Raw genomic sequence first — 18,055 nt, 5'->3', positions numbered from 1 at the left:
ATTTTGTGCTAAAAATAAAATATCAACAGGAAAGTAGATAATATCCATTACTTAACAGTTTTTGCACATGTACAGGATACTACATATATGATTGGAAGACCAAATTATAAAGTACAGGGGGGGGGGGAGAATTAGTATTATTGATTTGATGTTAAATGACCTTGCTAGGCCATTTATATAAGCCTGGCCGAACAAGGTATATAGTCAAACCCTGTTATAACAAACATCTAAGAAATAAAAATTTGATTTGTTATGACTAGAGGTTTAGTATATGAGAGAATGTTTTATGGGGCAGGACCAGAAATTTCATTTATGAGCTGGGTTTGATTGTAATTTGAATCATGTTCCATCCTGCTGCTAGGATAACTGGTAATAACATTTCATTCTCTAATAAGTACTAAAAAGTATGCAGCTACTGTTTTCTAAAAAAACAAACTACTTTCAGATAATATGCCAATTTTTTAACATTTTGGAAACTTTCTACAGCACCAAAGCTATCTCATACTTTAACTTATGGCATGTGTTTTTGTATGTCTTAGATTTAAAAATATATACAGGGTGATTCCATAATTCCCCTTGCTGCATTTAACTGAGGAAACATTGATCCTAGAGGCATACTTCAAATTAGAAAAAGTATACAAATAACTTGTAGAATTCAGGTATGTCATTCATGTTTCAAGGGGGTGTATAGTTATTGAAATAAAAAAAATAACTTTTTATATGGACACCCTGGGCTTTTGAGCCAATTAGAAAGTTGTTGTTTTGTCTCTGCTGGGGCCTACAAAAACAAATTCCATGTTTCTATGTGCATTATTTGCTGAGATTTGAAATCGGAGAGAAGTTGGGGAAGAATATCATAAACCAGCGGTTTTCAACCTTTTTTGACACGCAGAGCTCTTTTTAGAAGGTATGGCAGAGCCCTGTAGGCCAATTTTTTAATTATTCATCAGTTACTGGTTTATTTTTACTATTTAAAAATGTTGATACTTATTATTTTTTAATTTTACTGGAGTTTTTACTTTCCTGGAGCAGCCATGGAGCCCCTGGAAAGTGTACAAGGAGCACTGGTTCAGAACCACTGGCATAAACTAATGGGCAACACTTCTTTCTCTTGTTTATACTGTTCTTTTTCAACTTTTCCCCAATTTTTTAATTCAAATATTTCAGCCAATTAAACATGCTGGTTTTTTTTTTTCGGCCGTAGGGGAGACAGGGCAACACCTCTCTAAGTGGAAGTTAGAGGACAGGGTGTCTCTATAAAAAAAAGTCAATATTTTTATTTCAATAACTGTACAACCCCTTGCAACATGAATGATTATATGAGGTCTACACATTATTGTGATATTTTTTCTAATTGGCAGTATGCCTCTAAGATCTAAAATGTAGCAAGAGGAATTATGGAATCACTCTTTATACACAAGGTGGTCATAAAATAGCTTTGCCAATATATACCCTGGCAACTTCAAAAATCAACGAATGAAAATGAAATTTGAGATATAGGTGTTTTAGAATATGCATTCGAATGAGAGAGAGCTAGCTCCTGCAATCCACAGCAAAAATATTTCAAAAAATTCAAATGGCAATATCCACTGTTATACATTAAAAAATCATTAGTGCAGTGAAAAATCATGAATGGCATTAGAACAGTACCTGCAGCGGGATAAATTCTGGTACTAGACATAGCTAAAGAAGCAGGTGGAAACAACCAATGCAGTCGGAAGTCTCCCACCATGAGAGGTTAGCACACCAACCCCCTGTGGTGGAGATCTTTCTTCCTCTTTGTCCTGCACTGATGTTTATAGGGCTACAAGTGCTGTTCTATTGTCATTCATAGTTTTTCACTGCACTGATCACTTGGCAATGCATAAAGGCTGAAACACATTGCAGTTATGTTATGAATTCTGATTTGTGAAAATTCTGCAACATAGGACTTACACATCACATAATTTCCACAAATCAGAATTCACAATGTCTCTGATGTGATGTGGTCATGGCAGTGTAGTGTGTTTCGTCCTATAAAGTGAGTGCTGCCATTTGAATCTTTCAAAATTTTGTTGCTATGACTGTATCTGCGAGAGCTAGGGTTTTTTCTCTTCATTCTGAAGCACATACTTTGAAACACCTGTATCTCGAATTTCATTCATATTTATTCATTTTTGCGGGTGCTAGGAATTCATATACCTGCAAAATTGTTTTATGACCAACCTGTACAGGTATATATTTTCATTTTTGTGACATGTAACGTATATCACATTTCTGTTGCTCCAGATCCAGAAGTAGATGCAGCAGCCACAATGCTCACTTTGAAGAATGGACCTAGCAGGACAGTCCAGAGTATGTGAATCCAGCAACTATTCTTTCTTGTTATACATATTGTTACAGATAGATAACTTTGCTTGTGTTAGTCAAAGTTTTATATATTTGTAAGATTTCTTTCTTGCATTATAAAACTATCAATTAAAGCTAAATCCAGATATGGCTTCCCCATACTATTAATTCTTGTTATTACAAATAATAAGCAAAAGTTGAAACTTCAGAAAGCACCCTTGACCACATGATATAAAAATTTCTTTAGGAATCTGTGGATTCGGAACATAAAAATATAACATATGATATAATGCGTTAGTTACAGTCAAATCCCATCATAATGAATTCCAAGAGACCGGAAAAATCACTTCATTATAACAAAATTTCATTTTTTTGCATTGTTCCTATGTAAACGTATTTGGGGGATTAGAAAAACTTTCATATAAAAGAGCTTTTTAATATAACGGAAGCAGTAATGAAATTAGTCATGAGAAAAATTAATATACATAAAATAGAGGATCTTGGAACATGAGTTCAATTGTGATTCAGTATAATGCTAAATTTGTTATATTCAGTGTTGGCAGGTGTTTGGTGCATGAGTTTTTGAACTGTCACATCAAAAACCCTGCTTAAAAACCTCAAATATTGCTTTTAAATATGAAAATTCCCATTGGAAACACACACATTGATTGCATGTAATGTTTAAAGTGACAATGTTATTACAAACAATAAATACTTAATATAATTGTAAAATAAATTTTTTATTTTCTACAGAATTATTTTGAGCAATGCATATTTTTTCTGAAGGGAAAACTATGGAATGGTTTGATATTCTTTAATGCAAGATGATTCTCGACCACCCCAAAATTTCTTCAGTTTATATGTTATGTGTATAGATATAAACACCTCTGTACTCTTATCATAACAGATTGGTGGTTTAAAAAGTTCTTTTATGCCATATATGTATTCCTGTTAATAATGATAATTTATGTTATTGTTAAATTATCTAGATTATCACTGATATTTAAAACAATACACTTATTGAGCACAACATTAGAATATAGCTAACAATAAAAAATATTAAATTGTAGGACTAAAATGTCTTTCAGTTTGGCATTGCTGATTGTATATGATGCTTAAGAAACTCCTATAACTTATTCTTAGTGCAAAAGTAAGAATGACTGATGGTAAATTTAATAGCATTTATAGAGGGTATTCTGTTAATGGACCGACAAACTCAGGGTTGTTACTAGGTATAACGAGGAACAAAAATTTCAGTGAAACATGGTGTTGCAAACCACGTTGAGAGGGTGAAAATTGCAAAAAATGCATGCAGGCTCTGAGCTCAGAGGAGACGAAAGGTGGATGCCAGTTGATCACTGAATGCTTTCATGGGTTTGCTCACCCATATCTGGCGTAAGTAGCATCGCGAAACGCATGCGCCGGGGTAGGGTCACGCACTGCTGACAGTGTAAATTAGCGCTATTGCAGTAGTAAGCATGTGTAGCAGTTGTCTGTTTCAATGAGTATCGTGATGGCTGACACCTGAATGGAGCAACATACTTTGTTTTTCTGCAACACGTTGCAAAGTGTGCCGGCCACAGCGCAGCAAGGCATGATGGTGCCATGTACATTTTTCCTGTGAGGTGCGTAATCACCTCTGTTATATATTCAAGGAGGTGGATTGGATGTGTGGAACCCATTGCTTGGCCTCCTCAATAAGTGTGACTTTTTTGTATGGGGTCACCTTAACTCACTCGTTCATGTGATGCCTGTGGACGCACTGGAGGATCTCATCAGCACGGATTGTCTTCGCTACGGCAGACATCAAAAGCATATCTGGTATCTTTAAGCATGTCCGGGAATTGTTTTTACATTGTTGTAGACTGTACAATGATGCCAGCCACCGCCACTTCCAGCAACTCAGTATTTTGTACTCAGTAATTATATAATTCAAAATATAAATCACTTTAATCTACCTTTATAGTAAGTTTTTTGTTATTTAACATATCTGTCAGGTTAAAGAAAAACTATTTGACAACATCGGTAATAATTTTTTGACTTTTAATACTGAGTTAGTTTCTGTTAGCAAAAACCTAACCTTGATCCCCCACCCCATCTCACACATATTTCAAATATACAGCTCTATTTTGCTAAGTAAATTGAACACAGGTAATCAGTAGTTTAGCTAGATTCTGTGGTGGTCGAGTGGTCATAGTGACGGACTCGCAACGCGAGGACCTAGGTTCCAACCCCACCATCACCACAGTGGTAATAGGCTGAAGTTGGTTTTCTTTGGTTCCGAACTTTGGGGTATACGAATGTGAGCCGATCTCCCCGTTGAAAAGTCTCTTCACAGAGAGCAACAGCCCTACAATGCTACAAATGCTCAATCATTACTCTTCACTCACAATTTGAAATATAGATGGCAGCACTAATCCACGCACACCATATGCACACTCAGACGGTTAGGTATACACACTTACACTTCTCGCACAACTCGGTAGTAAATTGCCCATGTTGATGGATCATGGTTGTGTTCAGTTTCAAAGAAAGAAAGAAAGTAGTTTAGCTAAAATGAACCATAAAATAAAGTATTTGTTCTAGACTTTTTATGCCAAAAAATTCAAAATTGCAAATTATAATATTTTGTTTTAATTATTGTAATAAATCATTGTTTAAAAATAAAATGTAGCATGTGGTTGAACATTGTCTTAATAATGAATGGTACCTGGGTGGCTTGTCAACATAGGTAGAAAAATTGGCCGTAGAAATGTCATTTTGACATGCATGTGAGTTGTCAGATTACCTTTCTGCACATACAGATCAATCATCTTTTTTTCATTCTTTCTTTGTCTTTTATTATTTTTAGATAATTATTCTGTATGAAAAATTAAACGTGAATAATATGCTTATACAGTTTGGTAAATTATATTTTCCAACTACAAAAACTTTTTGAAGCAGTTTGAATAAACTGAATGTTACTCAAGTCCTTTTCTTAACTCAATTATTATTGGTGCAGGTTTCAGTGAAGAATCTGAAAGTGATTGCATTACACAGAGACGACTTCCAAGAAAGCGGTTAAGAATGAAGTAATATATATTGATTTTTTTTCAACGTGAATTGTTTGTTTGAAAAATTAACTATAATAATAATGCTGAGAGTGAAATGATTTTGACATGATTACACTTTTTTTTTTTATTTGCATAAAGTATTTAGTTGATTACATAATACTGATCCTTGAATATGAACTGACTTATATTTTCCTCCTAATGCTATTTAATAGTTCTCACGTACACAGTCAAACCTCTGTTTAAGGGGATGGAGGTCCTTATCTGTGACCTTTGAATAGGAACTCATTTACTTCTGAATAGAAAGACATCTCCATTTGTGGGGGGGGGGGCAAAAAGTCTGTTGCCCATAAGTGTCTCATATTAAGAGGTTTCACGGTATATGGTCGATTATCTCTAGAACTACTGTACCGATTTTAATGAAATTTGATTTGTACATACATTGGTACAATACAAAACAAATTCCCATTCAATAATTGTAATACACATGCATGATCGTGCGTAACACTCATTGGAGTCTGAAGGTATGAAACAGCGGTTGCAGAATAAACAAAAAATGGGTTAATAGTGGGTATGGTCCCCTCTTACAGATATACAGGTCTCGCAGTGTGATTTCATACTTGAAATAAGACAGTTTATCATTTCCTGTGGCAACTGGTCTCACTCGTTCAGCAACACTGTTTTCATTCCCTGGATGGTTCCCGGAGGGGGGTTGCGAGTTGCAATTGCCCTCCCCAGAGCATTCCAGACATGCTCTATAGGGTTAAGGTCTGGAGATCTGGCTGGCCAATCCATCCGGCGAATATTCTCACTCTCTAGAAAATCGTCGAGCAGAAGAGCTCTATGTGGCCTCGCGTTATCATCCATTAAAATGAACTCAGGGCCAACTGCACCCCTGAAAAGGCGAACATAGGGCTCCAAGACCTCATCCTTATACTCGCACTAGTCACAGTGCCTCTTTCAAAGACATGGAGAGGTGTGCGGCCATCCAACATGATGCCTGCCCAGACCATTAAACCTCCTCCGCCATAACGGTCGATTTCGCGGACATTGGAGGGTAGGTAGCAGGTCCCTGGTTCTCTCCATATGAACGTACAGCGAGAATCGGTGCTTAGGCTGAACCGGGACTCATCAGTAAAGAGAACGGTCACCCATTGATCCATACTCCAATCTCTATGCTCTCTGCACCATGATAAATGTATTCTCCTGTCCTTAGAAGTGAGCGGGACGCAAGCAGCAGGTCTTCTTGCAAACAACCCTCTCTCATGAAGTCTTTTGGAAACAGTCACCCTTGATACATGGGTTCCTGTGGCTGCATACAAGTCACGAGAGAGCTGAAAAGCTGTAGCACTCCTGTTTCGCCTCACTATAATCGACAAATGGCGATCTTCTCTGGCCGTCGTGGCTCTTGGACGACCTTGCACAGGCTTTCTCTCGATGGATCCGGTATCCTGGGAACTGTTTCCATAAGTTACACACGATGCTGGGCGTTAAATTGAATTCTCTACAAATCTGGACTTGAGATTGGGCTGCTTCTAGCCTCCCCACAATTCGCTACCTCATTCCATCATCTAAACGTCGGTGGTTACTCATTTTTACTGTTACAATTTGAAATTAACCGATTGCTGCAAAATAATACCAAGAAATTCGTCGATGTGTGCTAGCGAACGAAATGCGTCTTAAGTTACGCGCGCTTATAAAGCCTGTTTAAATAACTAGACAGTTAATTAGTTTTAATTCATTGCGATTAATTATTATATGCATGTCTAATTTTTTTTAAACCCACCAACTGGCGCAATTGATCTGACAGGCACAAACAATCTTATCACTGACAAATTTTCAAATAACAGTTTTTAGCTTGAAGTATTTTCCTATTTTAATACTGTTCTTGTGCATAGAAAAATTTTATTTGTCGCTAAATGGAAATTTTTCTAAAGAAAATATATCTGATCTTTCCATTCAAATTCTATTTTCAAGGCAATCAAATAACGCTGCAGCTGGAAAGAAATCAAAGGTAGCCCAGCAAACACCAGTGATAACAAGCAGCCCTAGTGAAGATCATACCTATAGTGCCTGCATGAGCCAGCAAGGCTCTTCCAGTAGCCCGTGCTTCAGCCCAGAGCATGCCGAAGCATGCCAAGAGGACACTAATTGTGCACCAAAAGAACTTCACATCAGTTTTACCGGAGGTGAGGACTTCGCAGAAACTTCACAGATGAGTGATATGACCTTTGCCAAAGCAAACGACAACGATGACTCTATCGACAACGACGATGATGACGGAAACAACTCTGCTGCTGAAGGTGCTCACGCTCTCATGAATCTTGCAAAAATCGCCACAAAAAGGTTATTCAAGGTAGACGAGAGATCGTGAGGTCTTGACTGATTTTGAGCATACCAGAAACCGTACAACAAAAAATCACTGATTATCACTTATACTATTTGCTTTATACAAGTGTGTGCAGTTATTATCTATGTTTCTTTTTTTTGAGCGCTCTCGGTTGATTATTCGAGAACACCATGAATTTGTTATATTCTTTCAGTTTTGTTCTATTTTATTTTGTCTGCGTAAAACTGGCTTTATGTTACATTGTTCAAAGCCAGTGAATACACGAGATTATTAATATTGTATTTAGCAATAATTTTTTTTAAGTTATATTACTTTCTTTCTTTTATTATATTGTAAATATAGTTTGCTGCCTCATTGATTCCTATTCATTGTATTGAGTTTTTTTTAAGCTTCCACAAATATGTTGAATTTCTATGTTATTTTAGGTTTGTAGCTTTCAATATCATTGCATATATAACCTGCATATTCCAAATTATTTTCATACTGTGTTATCGTTTTTATGCAGCCTAAAAAGAAAATCTTTTTTTTTTACATACTAACAAAATAATTTATTGAAAGCTATCGTTATATATAGATATCTTGTTTTTTTAACGATAATTTTCTACAGATTAAGTAACATGTTCCTATCACCGATTCTAATGTATATGCTCCTAGTTCCTTCTTTTGTAATTTTTTCTTTTCTGTAACATCTTGTGTGAAACATAATCATGTTGAATATTGAATATTATGATTTTTTTCCCTTAAGTTTGAAATGAAACACACCAAAAAAAAGCGACTAATGTATCTTTTTTTTTCAAAAAAAATCATTAATACCGAAATTATATTGCTTTACCTGTTTTAAAAAAATAGAAGTATATGTGTACTTTTTTTCATAATTTTTCAGTGCTATCAATGATTTGTAATTTCAGACTAGCATTATAAATTGAAATATCTGTTTGAAATGAAAATATGAACGTATATTTATCATTTATATCAGTGTTCTTCAACCTTTAACACACTCGGACTGGTGGAAATGAGAGAAGTTGCGGAACAGTGAACAATAAATAAGTAGAAATAATTTGGAACTGGGAAAAATGATTTGCAGATTCTCAAAAGAAAGCATGGAAAGTAATTTGCCAACCTGCTGAAAATAAATAGGATGAAATCTACAGGGATGGGTAAAATTTTACACAGATTGGTAGAAAATACTCTTGGACCGGCACCAGCCCGCAGACCAGCGATTGAAGAACACTGATGTATATCATGTTGAAAGTGAACAGTATGAGTAAATAATAATAACTATTTTTTCCTCCCTATTGAACAAAGAGATTCTTTTTTTAGCATTAATCTGAAAATGGTGTATAGTTTGTTTTTTAAAAATCAGATTATCTGATATGAATTTTTTCACACTATTTCCTTATTTTCATGAGAAAAAAAATTACTCTGCTTGACACTCACCTCATCTAATATAGTTTTTTTTTCTTTTTTAAACTTAATGAATTGAATCAATATATTCCTAAATTAACAAGCCTTGTAATAATGTTGGGTTTTTTTTACCTTGGAAATCCTGAAAGTAAACTGATTTATTCATAGTTTGATCTCCATTGTTCACCCTAGTGGATTTACAGACACACACAATTCAGCTCATTCAGATATTATCTAAAACAGTGGTTCTCAACCACAGGTCCACAGACTCCTTGGAGAGATTTCAGGAGGTCTGTGAGCTTAGATGAGGAAACAGTTATTGTTTTTACATTGTGTTATGAATGTTATTCTCCAAAATGGTCTGCAACCTTTATCTTATTGCCAAAGGGAGTTCATCTTATTGCCAAAGGGATTCATCTTATATTAAAAAGGCTTTCATCTTATTGATTGACACAAAAGTTCTGTGAGAACAAAACAGAACCTTGATATAAAAGGATGAAATAGTCTCTCTCAAAATAGAGTTATCAACTTAAAAAATTACTTTCATCGGAAATAGAAATGTTTAAAAAATTATAACTTGGAAAATAAATTATAAAAATATTTAAAAAAACATAAGCTCAAATAATACATACACACTCACACAAAAAAACATTTTTTGCTCAAACAAAGTATTGATGTATGTAACCTAATAACTATTATAATATGATATTTACTTTTGTGAAAGGGGTGTAGAAAAAAATATTAAAAACTTCATTTGAATGCAGTAAGATAAATTTATTTGCAGGGTTCTCGTGTAGATTGAATTTACTTATGATAGTATTGTCCATGAGGAATCAAAACAATGAATTGGCTTTCTTTCTTTCTGCTATTTCCACATATTCTCCACATTCAAAATATCTATATGGGATTGAAATTAATTCCCCCTTTCCTTATTTTCAGATATTTTATTTGTTAAGTTCATGCAAAGTAACTCAGCTGATTCACATTCTTATTGCTTTCGTGTTCATTCAGATGAAAATCTTCGAGTAGCAACTCCACCTTCCTTGTTTGTTACAGTGAAATGCAGGTCAATTTCTTTCATCTAAGCCATTATTTTTGTATCTGCTATGACAGGCTTCTGTAACTTCAAAGGTTCATCACAGATTTAAGTGCAATATATGACACACTTATACATTCACTTTTTTTTTAATATTTTCTCCAGCATATTTACCCTTAGACTGTTTGGATTCCTCGTAGGCAATGAGCTTAACAAGCAGCTCTGATTACTTATTGATAATCTTCAATACTGAAATAAAAAGGGGAATTTGTTTCTTACATTTGACAAGAGAGAGATACATCTCTGACTGTTTGCATAGTTTGGGGATTAGAATAGCTACTCCCTTATTGTTTGAATTAATTCTTTAGTGATTCATAAAGCAGGAAATTTGTTTAAAATCATGCTCAGGGTAAATTAGCAATATATTGATTGCTTAAAACTAATTAAAGATGTATACATGCAAAACCAAAGATAGTGATGTATTTACTTCTTAAATCGATTTGGGATTATTACTTTTTTTTGAGTGAGGCACTTATTGTAATGATTTTTCCTTGACTATCATGATAACTAATTATTTAATAAAAGTTGTGAAATTGAATGAGCACTTACAGAAAATTCTGCATAAAAAAACTTTTCTGTCACTTTTTGTTTTTACGGTTGAGCATCTCATGTCAATGATTAAATATTTAGACACTTTTTCTTTTTAATTTTCGAATGGATTTCATGATGGTCTTCCCAGTACTGAGGAGGATGAATTTTTCTCTTTGGCATTAGCTAGTTAAAAAGTACTAAAACTTTTTTTTTTCTTTTTGTTATACATAACACACATTTATTTTAAAAAGTTCTTTGCTTTCAAAATTTTTTCAAGTTGGCATTGCATATTATCAGGGTAGATGAGAATAATATTTTGTTCAATTGTCTTAAGTGTGTTTTAGAAGTTCCATTTGTATACTTTGTACCTAATAATTAATTAATAATATGAGATTTCTATTATGCAAGAAGTCAGATGTTTATATCATTATAAATATTATATATATATATACATAATTAATAATAATATATATATACACATACAATGTGTATAGTTATCTAAAATGATTTTTTTTTTTGTTTTCCAAATAATTGTCGAGTAAATGTATTTTAGTATGACGATGATGACAGTTGAGAAATGCTGACATAATGTCTGTCAGAGCTCAAGGAAGTAGTTTGTTAAAATTGTTGACTGTTGTACATAATTTTTTGTATCGAATCTCAATGTAATTTTATTTTTTGATTTTTGGTCAATATTTTAATTTCAGGTTTCTCGTTCCCTCTGAATATGTCTGTATATGTGTGTACATTTGTCTTCCTACGTCTTCCAAAATAATTTTGATGAGAGAAATTTTGCTTTTTGTTGCGAATAATATATATTTTCTTTTTTTAATTTCATTCGCACATGTAGAAACAAAACAATTTTTTTTTCTGCACAGTAACATGCATGCACAATCTATTAAGTGCTGCCTGCAATCAGTGTAATAAGAAATAATCATTGATAAATTTGCACATGGGTTTAGATTATTAATCCACACACACAAAATTTTGAAAGTGCCTGTGCAGTACAAGGTTTTTTTTTGCAATTCTATTGATCTTTTCTTGTGTTGGGTTTCATCAGAGCATATATTTCGAAGACGTTTTCTTTTCTGCTTGTTTTCCATTCAGATACAATTGCATTCACATTGAAATATGAAAAATTACACCTTTTTTCTGCATCATTGTTGGAATTTTACTCATATTGGGGTGATGACAGTTAAAAAAGGTAAAGCGATTTAAAACTTGTGCACCATGTATTTATTTCTTTTTACTTTAACCCATGAGCACCTGTGATGGGCCTCAGAGACCTGATCACATTGAATTGTCGTTGTGAAGAAATCCTTTTTAACTCTAAGCAGGTTTTAAAATTCCCCTGGTCAGCATTATAACTACCACAGTGAAAATCACTAAACCTTCTGGAAATTGCCACCGGTTTTTAAGAAGAATATTCTTTTTCTGATCTCGTACGCTGATAAATGCTTTTCTCCTGAAATCGATAATAATAATGGGCAAGGAATATAAGTACTCGTATCCCTTTTCTGTTATTCATTTATTTAACTTTGAACAAAAGCTGACTAAACCTACTGGCAATTGATTAACAGGTTGGAGTTGGGGGTGGAAAACATGTTATCAGGCAAAGGGCTCTGTACAGAGCTAGCTGGGTTCAACATTGCCAAAATGAGAGGATTTCAAAAAGGCAAGATGTTTTTCAAAATTGCTAAAATGAAGGGGATCAAGTTAGACTAAATATCTTATCATTGCCGCTGTGTGGGTTTAAAATGTATCATTTCCAGGGTAGCTGAGTTAAAAGTCATGCTCAGTTGTGTGAGTACTTTCTCTGGAAGTTTTGACTCTTCTTTTTTGGTAAAAAATTGACTCCTCTGGTCACATAAGTCTGGTGCAAATATCTGTATTTCATGTTTCTATACACTAAGATTATTGCTTGTTCAGTTCAAATTCAACTTATAAACAAGAAATGAAGCATTTAAGAGTGCAATTGGGTGAAGTGTCCAACATTGATGAAGACGGAGAAAGAAATTTCCAGATTAATGATCTAGATTTGCCATCTGATGTTGAAATGGAACTTGATCAAGACAATACTGATTGGTTGGAATTTTTTTGTTTTTTCCATACTTTCATGAACATAAAAATATTGATAAAACCTTTTTTTTCTTCTGCATTCATTAACCCTTCGAAATCATTAATGATTTCCTGCATACGGGCCAATAAAAGTTAAACGAGCCGTGAAGGTCCAAGGCAAGTGCAGGTGTTTGTCAGGTTAGTGTGAGTGCTCGGGGGTTGAGAATAAAAAAGGGGAGATGTACGCATAAGTACGAATATGCCTGCTACTGTTTTATTCAAACAAGCTCTCCTTTATTGATCATTCACTCTGAACGACAGCCAACCAAAACATTTTTTAAGCATCTGCAAATGTGTAATTTCACAGCTGATGCTGGCAGCATAGAAGATTGCCAAATTTTTATATGCATCTTTTATGTTTGTTTATTGTGTTCCCCCCCCCTCCATTATTCATATTTTGTCTTGCGCTAACACTATCGATGTGTTCCAAAAAAAGTTTACAAGTAGTTGAGTTTGATTCAGTTTATGATCATCCAAAAAGAAAAATCATTGATTCAGGTTTTCATTCAAATTATGTGATGGAAAGTAGCAATAACTTAAAAAAAAATAATATATATATATATATATAATGTTGCGTTCATTGTATTTACTATGCAAAAGAGACTTGTATATGTGTGCGTGTGTGTGAGATTTAATCTTTCGATTGAATGTTCCAAAGAATGTTATGTTTTATAAGATTTATGAGGCTTAAAATCTATCGGCTCATTTGTAAATACATAAAGACTTACTTGATCATGTTTTTTTTCCTTTGTTCAAATGATTTAAATGACTCTTCTAATGCGCTCAATTTCCAAACATTTGTTCAAAGCTGAAATTGATATGAATTTTTTTTTTAATAAATGCTACGTTGCTCTACTCCCTCAATTTAAAATGTTAGACATTTTCATTGATCTGCTTGCGTGTTTAAAGCTTACATAAAAGTTGTATTCAATGAAGGACTTATTTCATACGAACAAAATTTGTTCACATTCAAAAGAGTTTTATGTTGTATTTTCTCCCCCCCCCCTTCAATTGGTGCTTGAAGGTGTTTATTTAACCATGTTTGAATAAGTTTGACAAAATTTTTTGCTCTTGAATGCATGTTTTAACAATTTATTAGGTTCTTTTTTTGTTCATTCTGAAGGTAAATTATATAAATCAATAGATTGCTTAAATATAACACTTCTAAATTTAATGATTCATTTTTTTTCCACATCAATAGGAATTTCTGTATTCTGACTTTGTTATTGCCATTCAAATAAGATATGTGCCAATACATTTATTAGTAAGACTCAAATGGAATTTTTATATTAAAAATCCATAAGGAAAATAATTCTTAAAGGAGAACATTAGGAGAACACAAAGAAGAAATTATTCTAATAAGAACATTCTTCTATCTAGTTGCATGTAAAACGAATAATAGCTAATGCTTGTGCCGAAAGAAAAAAATTACTTTTAGCTGTTTATTTCACTCTTTATATGATTGGTGCTTAATGATATTGTCTTATACTCTTCATTGAAAGCATTTGTGTATAAGACTAGTTTTTTTTCATGTGAAGAACTTCCGATTCAAAATATATTAATTTATCACAGTATATTTGAAGCTAGGAAACAAGCCATGAAAATCTAGGCATTTTTGCACCTACAGTGAGTCTAGAAGTGCACACAACTTTTTCAAAACACGTTCCAGAAAGCATGTATAGAGTGACCATATTCTAAGGGACATTCCCTTAATTTTGGCCCTCCCCAACTTTTTTTAATGAAAAATGGCCCGTTTTTTGTTCTTTGTTAATGAGGCAAATTTTAATTTTTAATTCTTTACTAAAATTATGGATTAAGATTATTTTAATAATAGTAAAATTATATTTTTATAATATATATATATATTATGATTATATAATTATCATAATTATATTCTCTCTCTCTAGCGGGCTATGATCATGTGCCCTATTTGGGCATATAAGTAGCAGGACTTGCACATTGCATTGTTTGCAACATTGTCTGATTTAATATTTTTCCTAATTCTCTCTCTCTCTGTTTTTAGTCCACTGTGATTTGCAATAGCACTTCATTTCCAGCCAATCAGCGATTTTTTACAGATTTCAGTGATAAATTCACATTTTATTACCTCTGACATCTTTTTGGCAGTAATTGACAATGTCCTGAATTATTACATAGGGATTCTCAATTTCCCATATTTTATCAAAAAAATATGGGCAACTACGGAAATATATACCACAGTTATGTGCATTGATGCTTTTCTATTGTAAACACCTTTCCCGTGCCAGATAGAACCCCGCTTGGCTGGCCACATTCAGCCTGCAAGCCAGAAGTTGTGCAGCCTGATCTACAGTCTATGATTTAATGAAGTTTATAGAAGCCTGCAATGTTAAATTTCTTACTTCTCTTTCCCCCCCCCCCCCCACTTAAATAAAATCAAACATTCGTGGAAACCAAGCGAGGCGATGACAAACGAACATTGCACCAGTTTGTCCAAATAAAATCAAATTTCTAGCGCAAAGATTGCAAAATTCATGAGTTCACCTATATCATTAGTGTAATTTGTTTTCTTATGAGTGCAGGAAATTGAATAATTCATGTGTTTTTGATTACATAAATAATTCTTCAAGCAGTTAAGTTCTTCAAATAGATATTATTTTTACAATTATAAACACTAATAAGTAATTGATATGATGTGGTAATGTCTTTATCTTTTGCATTGCTTGAGACACCGAAACCACAAAATCTTAATTTTTTTTATCCAATTATAATGCAGGGTGGAGACAAATTCCATAACTGAATAATTTGCAAAATTATTAATTTTAAAGTACAGTGGCAGATTAATAGTAATGTACCCTAAGTTTTTGAGTAGATGGTGATGTTCAGTGATACGAGGCAAATTTTCAATTGGCAAACGGAATAGACAAAATGTCAGGATTCATGGCTCTTCACTAATTCAAGATTCACCAATTCAAGCTCTTCGGTATCACATGTAGTTGGTAATCCATGGGCCTCATAAAAATGTCATATTTGACCCATTTTATGTCAACAGTTGGAGGCCTTTTTGGTCTGGGCAGTATGAGGATTTGCTGAACTCTGACAGTATGTCCAACACACTTTGCTACTCAAATGAAAAGTTGCCTCGTCACTAAAAATTACCATCTATCTGCAAAGGTGGATTCATGGTTTAGCCACCCATCCACCATTCTAGTCTAATCTTCTTGACCACTCATTCCATAAATTTGCTTCCCTGAGCAAAGCTGTTAAACCCTGACAAATCCTGTTTAGCCCTTTACCCTGCTAAATAGATCTCTTTCTCTAAGTCACTCTTTTGGTCACTCGCATGTTTGTACATGTTTTTTGGCAGCTTACTGACCTTGTCCCTCAATTTCTAGATCACTCCCATGCTTGCACACTCTAGGTAACCTACATGCTTGCGCATGTTCTAGGTCACTCAACTGCATGGTCCCTTGTTCTCTTGGCCACTCATTTGGTCACTTTCGTGCTTGCAAACTCTAGGTCACTCACTGACCTAGCCTCTCCCACTTCTCCTAAGGCAGAGGCGAATTAATGGTTTTACAGTGTTGCGTTAATTCTACTAGTTTTCTCGATCCACTCATTCTCTCTCTCTCCCTTATAATTTTCAGCTCCTCTGAACTTGGGCCTGCTAAGTCCCCTGTAAGTATGCCTCTATCTATCCACAAACTAAGAATACATTAATACTCATCTGCCATTGAACCTTACAATTAACATATTACAAATTATTCAGTTATGAAATTGTCCGACTAATTTGTGTCTACCCTGTGCATTTTGGCTTATATATCGTTTGTCATTGGATTATTTTTGGAAATAATGACACCCTTCCCCCCAATATTAATATATGGCAGAGTTAGTAGATTTTGTGTGTACATTGAGATGGTGAGTGAGCTGTGATATTCATTTATACTTATATGTATCTCACATACTTTAATTTTTTCAGTTTCACAACAGTTCATTTTTATAACCTCCCGCCGCTCTGTATAGTTCAAGCAGGTACATAATCATTCAACTTTTTCGATATTAGCGAGAAGTGAGATTCAAAAAACACTTCAAACCAAGTCATATCACAGGTCAGCTAGAATTTGAAAGAGTGATTGTTAACTTCTTTTTTTAATGTGTGTGTGTTTAACACAAGCAGTACCCCAAGAATGTACATAATATAAATCACAAAGAGTAGCACACACAGTGAGTAAATTTGTAAATACTACGATTTTTAATAGGTAGAGATTTTATCAAGCAAGGACAAAAAAGACGGGGTAAGGTATATCATAATATATATACAATATATATATATATATATATATATATATATATTGCCAAAGTATTAAGCTGCCAAGAGTGAGAATCAACAATTCCTTAGTTTTTAGAAATTGGTGAAAAATAAAAAGGGAGTAATGAGAAAAAAGGAATGGTTTACAAGAACATTCTCTGAACTATGCAAATAAAAAAATTCACTTCCATCTTGTAAACCTTCCTTTGTCCCTTTTATGTATTAATATGGGGGGAAATTTTTTTTTAGTTTGCAGAAATATTTTTCAAACAAGACGTTTATGGAAACATTGTTTTGTTGTAGCGTGAGTGTGTGTATGTAACATCGTTGACTGGCTGTGATTTACATAAATCTTCCTCTGTCATCTCATTTTTTTAAAGAAAAAAAATGACATAAAATTATTTTTTGCTTGTTTTGTATAATTTTTTCTCTCCTTAACTTTCCATAGTATAATCATTGCTCAATATAGTTTTTTTTTTGGTTTTTTTTTTGTATTCATATGTATAATAATAATAAGACTTTACATTCTCTGGTATGATGTATGTTTTAACTCTGATACATGATGTTTAATCATTAATGTAAAATATTTTTAACAAGTATTCACCTTTTTTTTTAAAAAAAAAGTACCTTGCAAGGTTCATATGTGTGAAATTGTTATCGTTGCTGCTTGGAAAAGTTCATATGACGGGTGATTTCTTAAATTGTGTTTGCCTTTAAAAAAAATTCATTATTTATCTCTTGTTTCTGTGCTTAGGGAGCTTTACATTGATCGAACTCGTTTTGTGTTTGAATTCAAATTTCAAATATCTTACTTCATTGCGAGTGTTTGTACAATGGTATTTATTGAATGGAAATGAAAGTGTTAGTGTTTATAAAAATCACAAATTTCG

General features: G+C 33.6%; 1 protein-coding gene across 2 annotated transcripts in view; it reads left to right on the top strand.

Moving 5' to 3' along the window:
* The window catches only part of LOC149081190 (forkhead box protein N3-like), a 49,451-nt gene extending 40,884 nt beyond the window's left edge, over positions 1–8,567 (top strand). The window contains exons 9-11 of one of the 2 annotated variants that reach the window (XM_089237316.1): positions 2,269–2,334; positions 5,330–5,399; positions 7,356–8,567. In XM_089237316.1, the coding sequence (XP_089093442.1) occupies positions 2,269–2,334; positions 5,330–5,399; positions 7,356–7,752 (533 nt within the window). In that variant the 3' untranslated portion in view covers positions 7,753–8,567. The remainder of the gene's footprint in view (positions 1–2,268; positions 2,335–5,329; positions 5,400–7,355) is intronic. The other variant, XM_089237317.1, reaches the window with a different exon arrangement.
* Positions 8,568–18,055: the final 9,488 nt, after the last annotated feature.

Source organism: Pholcus phalangioides, unplaced genomic scaffold, assembly GCF_987345545.1.
Source record: "Pholcus phalangioides strain wild (caught in Gottingen) unplaced genomic scaffold, Ppha-v1.0 ptg000010l_1, whole genome shotgun sequence".
In the NCBI taxonomy this organism is placed as follows: domain Eukaryota; kingdom Metazoa; phylum Arthropoda; class Arachnida; order Araneae; family Pholcidae; genus Pholcus; species Pholcus phalangioides.
The sequence above is the reverse complement of the archived record's forward strand: the minus strand, read 5'-3'. Positions and strand labels throughout refer to the sequence as shown.